General features: G+C 40.4%; 1 protein-coding gene across 3 annotated transcripts in view; it reads left to right on the top strand.

Annotated features, from left to right (window-relative positions):
- The window catches only part of NRCAM (neuronal cell adhesion molecule), a 311,821-nt gene that overhangs the window by 273,651 nt on the left and 25,781 nt on the right, over positions 1-12,389 (top strand). For 2 of the 3 annotated variants that reach the window (XM_057730323.1, XM_057730325.1), the window contains 7 exons: positions 2,911-3,108; positions 3,206-3,276; positions 4,436-4,661; positions 5,052-5,167; positions 6,631-6,835; positions 10,785-10,907; positions 11,458-11,634. In XM_057730323.1, the coding sequence (XP_057586306.1) occupies positions 2,911-3,108; positions 3,206-3,276; positions 4,436-4,661; positions 5,052-5,167; positions 6,631-6,835; positions 10,785-10,907; positions 11,458-11,634 (1,116 nt within the window). Of the gene's footprint in view, positions 1-2,910; positions 3,109-3,205; positions 3,277-4,435; positions 4,662-5,051; positions 5,168-6,630; positions 6,836-10,784; positions 10,908-11,457; positions 11,644-12,389 lie in introns of all 3 variants that reach the window. The other variant, XM_057730324.1, reaches the window with a different exon arrangement.

Here is a 12,389-nt window from a genome sequence, read left to right on the forward strand (position 1 = left end):
GAAGAACTTTCCAGGGAGAGCAAGAAAAACAGCAAAGGCTCTGAGACAGCAGCATGTCTGCCTGGAAGCCAGTGTGGCTGGAATGAAATGAACAAGAGGAAGTGAAGTAGGAGAGAAGGTCAAAGAGGCAAAGAGTTGGTGGGTGGAGTGGGATGTGCACTGTGCAGGGCTTTGTAAGTCATTGTAGGGGTTGGGAAGGAATTGGAGGATTTAAGTAGAGGAATAGATCACACTGGCTCTCCTATTGAAAATGGTCTAGAGAGGAACAGGAGGGAGAGTGGGGAGACCAAGCAGGACCACAGTTCTCAACCCATGCATTGAAATACCATGCAGAACCTCAGCAAACTCACAAGGGTACCTCCAGATATTAAGTTTTTGATTTTTAAATTTTGGTTTTTAAAAAACACAATGATGTCTGTCAGAGACCCCACGAAGTACTAGCTGGAGGCAGTTCACAGTTTCAGTATTAATAGAGCTACGTCACAGTGTGACAGTGTCATATCTCTGCAAAGCCTTTGCTATGATAAAAAGTAAGTACTGTGTGAAAATCAGTTTGAAACAGAAAATGAAGAAGGTAGTGTCTGATCTGTTTACAAGTTATGCAGTGCCCAGTAGATTATAAATTAAGACATAAACACTTATGAGATTGTATGGACCTAACTGCTTAATACATGGAAATGTTAGGTGTTTCTTTTGACCTAAGGGAGCTGTGAAAAAATTACTGAGACACTAAGCACACCATGAACCGAGAAAGTCTGAGAGCTTGTGAGTTAGGAGGTTATACAATAATTCATACAAGAGATCTTGCTGAGCTGGAATAGGCTTATGGAGGAGCTGAGAAGTGGTACGCTGAGATTTTGCATACAACTTAAAAGTACAGCCAACAGGTCTTTCGAGAATATGAGAGAAGGAAAGGAGCCAAGAAGGACTTCAAGTTTTTGACCTGAGTTGTCACCACCAGTTGGGGTGATGATCAGGATCAGTCTTGGTCACATCCAGTTTGAGATGCTGTACTAGACAAACACGTGGAGTTCCTGAGTAAGGCGATTAAGTATCTAAGTCTGCAGTTCAGGAGAGAGAGAGGAGCTGAAGATATAAATGTGAAGATCATCCATTTATGAAACTGGAGATCACCAGCAAATTAACATGGATTAGAAGGAGAACCCTAAGTGCTGAGCTTCCAAGCAGCGCAGCACCTATTTCTAGGTCATCTTTGTATCTAAAATTTATATCATGGCACATGGCACATAGTAGGCAGTTAATAAATATCTAAATATCTCTCTTTTTGCATTTCTTATTTTTGAGGTATAGTTAATTTACCATGTTGTGTTGGTTTCAGGTGTACAGCAGAGTGATTCAGTTATTCATATATTTTTTTCACATTCTTTTCCTTTGCAGGTTATTACAAAATATTGAGTATAGCTCCCTGTGCTATACAGTAGGTCCTTGTTTGTCATCTCTTTTATATATAGTAGTGTGTTTCTGTTAATCCCAAACTCCTAATTTATCCCTCCCCCCACCTTTGCCCTTTGGTAACTCACAGGAGCAGCTTGTTTTCTATGTCTGTGGGTCTGTTTCTGGTTTTTATTGTATATAAGTTCATTTGTATCTCTTTTTTTAGATTCCATATATAAGCAATATCATAGGATGTTTGTCTTTCTCTGTCTGACTTACTTCACTCTGTGTGACAGACTCTAGGTCCATCCACATCTCTACGAATGATCCAATTTCATTTCTTTTTATTGCTGAGCAATAGTCCATTGTATTTATATACCACATCTTCTTTATCCATTTATCTGTTGATGGACATTTAGGTTGCTTCCATCACCTGGCTAATGTAAATAGTGCTGCAGTGAACATTGGAGTGCATGTATCTTTTTGAATAAATACCTATTTTTATAAGGGTAAAATATGTACATACCATAAAATTTTAAGAGACAAGAGGGTATGCACTGAAAAGTAAGTCTTCCTCCCACCCCTGATTCTCGATTCCTCCAGTGACACCAGTGTTAAAGTGCATATCCTCCGAGAGATAACACATGTACATTCAAGCACGTGTGTATGTGGATATGTTATAGTAAATTACTTTTACACGACTGTAGTATCCAGCACACACCGGTTTATGTTCTAAACCCTACTTGGTTTCACTTAACTATATTTTACAAATCATTCCATTTCAGTACATGTGGAGCAGCCCTGTTCATTTTTTTACAGCTGCAGAATATTCCATTGTGTGGATGCATCATAATTTATTTAATCAGTGTCCTATTGATGAACATTTAGGTTGTTTGCAATTAGGTTGTTTCAGTTGCAGACAGTGCTGCCATGTGGATTCTTTTTCATGTGTCTTTGAACATATGCATGAGCACATTTATTCAAAATAAATTGCTGGAAGCACAATTTCTTAATCAAAGAGTATCTGAGTCAAATATCGTTACATGTTCTAAATTGTCCTCTATAGAAGTTGTACCAATTTACACTTTCCACGAAGTACGAGAATGCTCTTTTCCCTGCATCATAGTCCACAAAGTGCATTAAACATTTCAGTGTTGCCAGTCTGTTTGGTGGGAAATGGTATCTCCCTGTATTTCATGTCACGTCTCCTGTCGTGGAAAAAAAAATCATCTTTTCACATGTTTAAACTTTCCTAGGAATACATGGGTCACTTCTAAGCAATTTTAAGAAGGTAAACTCAGCATGCTGGAGAAAGGATACCAAGTATTATTGGATGTGCTTAACTGTTGAGGACAACGCTAGGACTCTGAAATCAAAATATGTTAATGAATTTTTCTTGAAAGTGAGATCGTTCTCTTACAGCTGCTCTCGTTAGATTGTCCTCTTGGTTATCCTAGCAACCTACCATTGGGTGACTGAATTCATGTCTTGGGTTTGTTGTGTGTGTGTGGCCAGAATTCATCATCGAATATGAAGATGCGATGCATGAGCCGGGGCTGTGGCACCACCAGACGGAAGTCCCTGGCACGCAGACCACAGCCCAGCTGAGGCTGTCACCCTATGTCAACTATTCCTTCCGAGTGATGGCTGTGAACAACCTGGGGAGGAGCCTGCCCAGCCAGGCATCGGAGCAGTATTTGACTAAAGCCGCAGGTAAAGCGGGACTTCCGTGATAGGAAATACAATAGGAAAGTTGTCTGCTGTTTGCAAAAGACCCAAGCTTACGAGTGTGTGGCTGCTTAACTTCTAGAACCGGATAAAAATCCCACGGCTGTGGAAGGGCTGGGATCGGAGCCGGATAATTTGGTGATCACGTGGAAGGTGAGCCGTGTCTGAAATCTTCAGCTATGTTTTAGAGTGGAAAAAAAAGTTGTTTTTAAATAATATCTGTATTGAAATCCCAGTTCACCCATTTTTGGGAAAAAATATATATTTATTGTGCCGTAGTTAAAATCTTGATCCTTGGAGCCGAAATGAATGGGTGTGAATCCCAGCTTTGCCACTGACTGACTGTGTGACTTTAAGGGATTTCTTTAACATCTTCAGTATGTACCTGTGTGATGGGAATACCAATGAACCAACTTCACAAGATTAAAGGAGTTCATGCATATAAGGCACTTAGAAGAGTGCCTGTCACATAGAACGTGCTCCATAAATGCTAGCTTGTATTGTCACCATCATAGAGAACCATCTAGAAGACATGTACCAGTAGTCAGTTTCTTCTACTTTTTTTCTTTTTGGCCTGTCTATATTTTCTGGACTTGGAAAATTAATATATACTTACTTGTGTGGTTTTAAAACTTATTTTAGATAGAGCCTTACATCCATACTTAGATGCATATATGTTTATATATACATATATAAATATATATATATATATGCAAGTAGAAACAGGATAGAATGACAGGCCAATCTCTTTTTTTTTTTTTTTTTTAATAAAGAAAGAAGTAGTAGGACTTCCCTGGTGGTGCAGTGGTTAAGACTTCATGCTCTCAATGCAGGGGGTGCAGGTTTGATCCCTGGTGAGAGAACTAAGATCCCACAAGCCTCATGGTGCAGCCAAAAAAAAAATTGGTGCGAACAAAAAAATAAAAAAAGAGATAGTTCACAAGTTTCAGTCTCCAGGTAACATAGACACTGATGTACCATTGCACAAACAGGAACACATAAAGGAAACTATATAACTGAAGTTTTATGTTACCCACCCATGACTGTGGAGCCGGAATCTGAGAGGCTTAGGTGGTTTTTACTACTTCAAGATAGAAATTAACCACCTTTGAAATGTTGATCCCAAACAAGCTGTGAATCTCATCACACGTGAAAAAAGGACTAAAGGTCCCTGGAGAAAATTATTCATGGCTTATATTTTAGTGTTTCAGTGCTCACTGTCTTTAAGTCTGGGCATTGAATTTGCCATTCCAGTAAAAAATGGTGCCGTCAATCTGTTTTCTAAGCTCTGCTTATCTGGCTTTCCTCGTAGCCCTTGAATGGTTTCGAATCTAATGGGCCAGGCCTTCAGTACAAAGTTAGCTGGCGCCAGAAGGATGGCGATGATGAATGGACGTCTGTGGTTGTGGCAAATGTATCCAAATACATTGTCTCAGGCACCCCAACCTTTGTTCCATACCTGATCAGAGTTCAGGCCTTGAATGATGCGGGGTTTGCGCCAGAGCCAGCTGCAGTCATGGGACATTCTGGAGAAGACCGTAAGTGTCTGATGCTATTTCATATAGATTTTTCCCCAGCAAGACAGACTTACCAAAGTGCAAGTCAAGACCATGTCCAGAGGTGCTTAGATTGGGAGGGAGGAAGGCGGCAATTATTTTGCTCCTTGTTTCTGCATCTAAACAGCCTGTTATGTAGAAAATAGGTTCAGAATGTTAAAAGTTATTAATTTTAAAAAAAAACAGATTATTCTCACAAAGTGAAAAGAGCAGGTATCCAAAAAAAAAAAACAAAACACCTACTCTCCGATCTTGATAATACGTAGAATAGGGCTGGGGCGTGCTTCAAGCCAAAATTATGAGATGGTGACATTTTTGCACGAAATTCAAAATGACATTGATACTTCTATCCCCCTTCTCATCTTTTCCTAGTCCCAATGGTGGCTCCCGGGAACGTGCGTGTTAATGTGGTAAACAGCACCTTAGCCGAGGTGCACTGGGACCCAGTACCTCTGAAAAGTATCCGAGGACACCTGCAGGGCTATCGGGCAAGTGAAAGAGACTTTTCATGTTCTTTTAGAAACAGGCCATCAGCCAGTGCCAGATGCACTTTTCTTAGCCGGAGGAGGCCTTGAGAGTTCATTTGGTGTATTGCCTCCAGCAGGCCACTTCTGAAGCATCCCAGCTAGAGGTGCATTGAAATCTCACTGCACACAAAGTGAAGAAAAAAAAAAAAAACTTTCTCCATTTTTCCCTACAGATATTCTAAAATTCTGCCAACTCAACAGTTACCGTACGCACGAAATGGGGAAAACTAATGTTCGAAAGACTAGAATGTAATGGAATGCTAGAGTTAAAGCAATACTGACTGTATGTGTTGAACAAACACAGTTATCTGGAAAACAATGTAGACTGTTGTTTTTAATAATTTAGATTACAGTTCAAGATCATACATCTCAAGTAGATCATTCTTATAAACATCAGTTATCTTTGTTCTTGGGAAGCACAGCAAGACTGATTCATATTTTTGATAGATAGATGGTGGAAGAACTTTCACACCTATCAAGGAAGTCAGTGCTTTGATTTGTTAAACCCTGACCTCTAGAGATCAGTTTTTGCACTGCAGCATGTTCAACTTTTTTTTTTTTTTCTCTAAGATTGCCAGATTCTGTATGTATGTTGATTTCTCTTGAAAGTGCCTTTAAACTCCTAAGATGAATTTTTTTTTAATTTTATTTTTTATTATTTTTTGGGGGGTACACCAAGTTCAATCATCTGCTTTTATACACATATCCCTGTATTCCCTCCCTTCCTTGACTCCCCCCCACTCGGGTCCCCCCCACCCTCCCCGCCCCAGTCCTCTAACTAAGATGAATTTAAGAGGACTTAGTAAACAACAATTCTGAATTTTTATCCAAATTTAATCAACACTTTATCTCTTCAAAATCTGTATCTACAATTTAATATCAAAAATAAGCATTTTTAATTAAGTGATGCAGTTTGGCTTAGTGAGAAAGTGCTAGACTAGAAGTGAAGGGTCTTCTTGTCTCTTGGTGGCCCAGGGGCTCATCTGTACTGTAGGAATAATAAAAGCTGTGGTCTTTAGGATAAAACTAAATGACATATTGTGCATGCAGTTGTATTAACTCTGGAACAGTATGTAAGTATTGGGCAGTCATGTTTACTTTTAGAATATTTCATACAAGTAAAAGACACTTAAATCTTCTATATGGGTCTCATGCTGTTTCATTTCTTCAGTTTATTTCACATAGACTCCTCCCACAACATAGTATAGCCTAGCTTCATCACATATTCTTTACTTGATTTCCATCATTACCTGTGGGCTCCTACTCTCTTGCTTCAGAATCAATATCTGTCCATTGTTTAACTAGTCCAAAATGTACCAAGGGAACTTTCTGGGGGGAGAAAAGCATAGAGCTTTAATTTTATGATCATGAAGAAATCTGTTGCCTCCCCTGTCCATCCCTGACTTTTACTCCCGCTGTTTCAGATTTACTACTGGAAGGCACAGAGTTCATCAACAAGAAACAGACGCCACATTGAGAAAAAGATCCTCACTTTCCAGGGCAGCAAGACTCACGGCATGTTGCCCGGGCTGGAGCCCTTTAGCCACTACACACTGAACGTCCGCGTGGCCAATGGAAAAGGGGAGGGCCCGGCCAGCCCCGACAGGGTCTTCAGTACCCCGGAAGGAGGTAGGATGGATGTGTCTCTGAGATCCTAGGAGAATATGATGCCTCCTGAGAGGCTTTGCGTAACAGAAGGGCCTCCAAAGAAAGTATATTCTGGAAGCCAAATGTGATTTTCCCATAGAGGAACACAGCACACAGAGAACTGGCAAGTGTCAGCTTATCTATGGCCTGAGGGTGTGGGGAAGGCGTCAGAGGCTTCCCTGAAACCCCCTTTCTCTTGACTTAAAATTTTTCTCCACACTTAGTCACACTGTCAAAAACCTTGCTAATTTTTTTTTAAATTTTTATACAAAAAAAATTTTTTTTGGCCGTGCTGCATGGCTTGCAGGATCTTAGTGCCCCAACCAGGGATTGAACCCGGGCCCTGGCATGAAAGTGCCAAGTCCTAATCATTGGACCGCCAGGGAATTCCCTGTTTTTATACAACTTTTAAAGCTTACTTTCCATTTATAATTATTACAAAATATTGGCTATATTCCCCACGTGGTACAGTCCCTCCTTGAGCCTATCATATACCCAGTAATCTGTACCTTCCATTCCCTCGCTTCTAAATTGCCCCTCCCCCCCCACCGGTAACCACTAGTTTGTTCTCTATATCCGTGAGTCTGCTTCTCCTATGTTGTATTCACTAGTTTTTTGCATTTTTTAGATTCCACACATAAGCGGTATCATACAGTATTTATTATGCTGACTTATTCACTTAGCATAATGCCCTCCAAGTCCATCCATGTTGCTGCAAATGGCAAAATTCTGTTCTTTTTTATGGCTGAGTAGTATTCCATTGTATACATGTACCACAGCTTTTATACCCATTCCTCTGTTGATGGACACTTAGGTTGTAAAACCTTGTTAATTTCATGCTGACTTGGGTCATTAACTTTCTGACCTGAAGCAAGTTATGTAAGTTCTCTAAACCTCAGTTACAATAGCCAAAAAGCATGAGAACTAGATGTAATTGTCTAAGAAAAATATCTAGAAAGGAAGAGACTCCTCTAAATTGTAATTTACTTCTTTCTCACTGCCCCTTCACGGTTTATGCTAATGTGGAGCTGAGTTAGAAGATTGGAGGTCTTGACAGAGTGTGTTGGGAAGAGAAGGGAAGAGTCATTGCAGGTGTGGGCCATGGCAAGGGGAGGAGGAGGGGAGGACCAACACACACTGATGTAGGAGCAGGGGCTGGAGGAGTCACGGCATAGCCACCTGTGAGTCTAGTGAATGAGGAGAGAGGGCCATGTAGAAAGAAAGGCACTGGCGTGGCCTTTGCCTAGCTTGAATTTTGCCTCAAGTCAGTATTGAAAATGATTCAGGCTTCCCTGGTAGTACAGTGGTTAAGAACCCGCCTGCCAATGCAGGGGACATGGGTTCAATCCCTGGTCCAGGAAAATCCCACATGCAGCAGAGCAACTAAGCCCATGTGCCACAACTACTGAGCCCAAGTGTCACAACTGCTGAAGCCCACACACCTAGAACCCGTGCTCAGCAGCAAGAGAAGCCACCATAATGAGAAGCTCGTGCGCTGCAACAAAGAGTAGCCCTCACTTGCTGCAATTAGAGAAAGCCCACACGCAGTAATGAAGACCCAACACAGCCAATAAATTAAAATAAAATAAATAAATTTATATATAAAAAAGAAAATGATTCAGATAACTTCTGTGGATTCCTTAGGTCTTTTTTTTTAATAAGCATTTTGGTTACAATTTTATTTTAGAGGACAATTCTTTTTTTTAATTGAAGTATAGTGGCTATGCAATATTATGTAAGCTACAGGTGTAAAATATAGTGATTCACAATTTTTAAAGGTTTTACTCCATTTATAGTTATTATAAAATGTTGACTGTATTCTCCATGTTGTACAGTATATCCCTGCAGCTTACTTTATACATAATAGTTTGTAGTTCTTAACTCCCTACCCCTATGTTACCCCTCCCCCCTTTCCCTCTCCCCACTGGTAATCACTAGTCTATTCTCTAGATCTGTGAGTGTGCTTCTTTTTTGTTATAGTCACTGGTTTGTTGTATTTTTTAGATTCCACGTATAACTGGTATCACAGTATTTGTCTTTCTCTGACATATTTCCCTTAGCATAATACCCTCCAAGTCCCTCCATGTTGCTGCAAATGGCATTATTTCATTCTTTTTTATGGCTGAGTAATATTCCATTCTATATATGTACCACATCTTCTTTATCCATTCATCTGTTGATGGACACTTAGGTTGCTTCCATATCTTGTCTATTATAAATAATACTGCTGTGAACACTGAGGGTGCATGTATCTTTTTGAATTACTGTTTTTGTTTTTTTTCGGATATATACCCAGGTGTGGATAAAAGCAGTTCACAGACAAACCCTGTCCTGGCTCCCGGTTGAAGGGCTCATGATATTGGCAGCTCTAAGAGTCACCTGTGTCCCATTTCCCATCTCATTACAATGGCTTGTCCTCAGCCTCCTTACTCCTTGAAGGTTTAGGGCTCCTTCCACTGGAGGCTTTCGCTAGCGAGACCCTACACTGGCCCTTTAGATGGCTCAGGGGAAGGTGCCGTAGAAGAGAGGAGCAGGGGATTAAAGAAAAACAAGAGAGGAGTAGTCTGTCCAAAGACACACTGGTAGGAAACAGCATGGCTCCTTCAGGGAACTGTAAGTCAGGCAGGTGAGAAAAGAGAAGAAGGTCAGCTAAGGAGGACCAATATGATGGATGGTCTTAAATGCTATGGATATTAACCCTCAAGCCAGGAGCTCTTAACTTGAAGACTGTAGTCTCTTAAGGAGTCAGTGAAATGGGTTTAAGGCACTCCATGACCCCCCTAATGTTATACACAAGGTGCATACATTTTTCTGGGGAGAGTTTGTGGCTGTCACCAGATTCTCATAGGGGTGATTTGGGGACGCTTAGAACTAGGTGCCAGGACTGTTCTAGGCTCAGGCAAGGGCCACCGAGGGCCTGAAAGGGGGGTGGGGCGGCGGCAGAGAGGGGAGGAGGGAATAGGTTTAGTTGAGGTTAGCAGGGTGGACATGGCAGGATTTAGTGTCCCAGGAGATGGTGGAAATGAGGCAGAGGGAGAAATTCAGATGGACTGCCTGGTTTCTGGCTAGAGTGACGGGAGAGTCTCGTGAACATGGTAGGTTGGGTAGAGAAGGTCACGATCATGAGAGAGAGCTGCCATCATCCATCATGCTTGTGAGGAAGTGAATAAAAGAAGACCAGGCATGTTTCCACTGGTAACTTGTCAGCCTCCGCCATGGAGAACCTGACACCCTGCAGGCCTTCCCCAGAGCCAGGGGTTTGCCAGCACCCCAGCTATAGTCCATCACCACGAGGTGCCAGGCATCTGTCAGCGCTCAGGATAAGAGCTCCTCTGCACCTGGGCGGGCTGGCTCAGGCCCAGACGGAGCCCGGCAGGAAGGGTGTTCTGTTTGGAGATACCTGGTTTGTTGGGGAAGACAGCCCTTAATAGCCCAGAACACAGCGGCTTGTACTCAAAGGTCTGGTTAGAATAGTTCTACTCAGTCACTAGTTTGCTTTTATTAAGACCCGCATTCACGAAACAAACAAGCACCGTCTCTTTTAAAAACATTGGTTTGGGTCCATATAAAGGCAAAGTCTTTATGTATTTGGAGAGGATGGTTTTAATGAATCTAAATGGAAATGGTGAGGTAAAAAGAAGAAAAGCCAAACAGGTTTCTATTAATGTATTTTCAGATGAATCAAGAACAAAAATGAGTCACAGAAAACAAAATTTGGGGGGAATTCCCTGGCTGTCCTGTGGTTAGGGCTCCTCGCATCTCCTGCAGGGGGCACGGGTCTAGGATCTAAGATCCTGCATGCAGTGGGGCACGGCCCAAAAAAAAAAAAAACCAAATCTTGATGAGTTGTGTGGATCTGGTGAAATACGTCACTGTCATTCATTTTGAAACATTCAGAAACCTTTGTGTTGACTGTATTTCTCATTTGAAGTCCCCAGTGCTCCGTCCTCTTTGAAGATTGTTAATCCAACACTAGATTCTCTCACTTTGGAATGGGAGCCGCCAAGCCACCCGAATGGCATTTTGATAGAGTACACTTTAAAGTACCAGCCAAGTAAGTTATGGGGAGAAGGAAGCAGGGAAATGTCGTTTAAGAAGGGAAAAAACTGTTATCTTAAAATACAAATGGGTTATTTCTTTAGAGCTGTAGAATATAGAATATATACATATACCTTCAAGTGTTATTCTAGAAGGAACTTCAAATCATACTTTTTAAGGAAAAATGACATACATGCTGTTGACTATTAAGTAACCTGTAGAATACTACAGGTTGACACATTTATTTATAAGAGTATTCCTACAGCCATGAATGGGAAATTCATTTGTTTTCTTTTTTAATGGAGGTAACGTTGGTTTATAACGTTATGTAAGTTTCATGTGTACAACACTATATTTTGACTTCTGTATACACTGCAGCATGCTTACCACTAAAAGTTTAGTTTCCACGCATCTCCATACAGTTGACCTCTTTACCCATTTCAACCTTCCCCCATTCCCCTTCCCTTCTGGTGACCATTGGTCTGTTCTCTGTATCAATGTGTTTGTTTTTCTTTGGTTCGTTCATTTATTTTATTACTTTATTTTCTTTATATTCTTATTGACAGTTAACAGCACACATGAATTAGGCCCTCTGGTAGATTTGAAAATTCCTGCCAACAAGACCCGCTGGACTTTAAAAAATTTAAATTTCAGCACTCGGTATAAGTTTTATTTCTATGCACAAACAGCAGCAGGATCAGGAAGTCAAATAACAGAGGAAGCAATAACTACTGTGGATGAAGGTAAGATGGGTATGTATACAATCCATAGAACTAGAAGTATCGTGAGACAAAAACCTTGAAGTTTATGCTTTTTCTCTCCTTCCTACCACGGAAGTATCCATGCTACCCAGTTAATACAAACACTTATTTGTAGCCTCTCGTTCTGATCTATACATAAGCAGTTATTTAATTCATACTGGAATAATGATTTGATGTTTGTTTTTTAAGTCCCTATGAAATATATAAACTTATATTAAAATATTGAGGTGAGTGTGGGAAATTACAATATTTTGCCACACTTAAATTTCAAAGTTCAAGTCAATGTTTTCTCCTACCTACAACTTTACATATATACATACATGCACATGTGTAATACACACACGTACACACAGACATGCATACCTATACACAAAGAAATACGTGTAATTCTGGTTCTGGTCTTGATTCATCCGAAAATAATTTTCTAGTCTACATACTGATTTAGGTTTTCTAGCAAGGAAATCAAAACAGTTATTAAATAATGCATTAACTTTGTGTCTGAGCATGGGACTTCATAGTTTGCTATGCCATCTGGTACAGAAAAAGCAAAAGAGCCCCATTAAAATATTTAGAAAAGGAATGAACACTTCCTTTCATACTTTTAAAAATGATTTTTAAAAACTTGAGATTCAATGAAAATGATCAAAAACATTGTAAAAGATTTTGCATGTCTCTAAATTGTAGAATTGCTTAAGGGTTATTTATTTGATTAACTTCCATAGCATAAGAAATTGAAA

The sequence above is a fragment of the Hippopotamus amphibius genome, chromosome 4 (genome assembly GCF_030028045.1).
Source record: "Hippopotamus amphibius kiboko isolate mHipAmp2 chromosome 4, mHipAmp2.hap2, whole genome shotgun sequence".
Taxonomy (NCBI): domain Eukaryota; kingdom Metazoa; phylum Chordata; class Mammalia; order Artiodactyla; family Hippopotamidae; genus Hippopotamus; species Hippopotamus amphibius.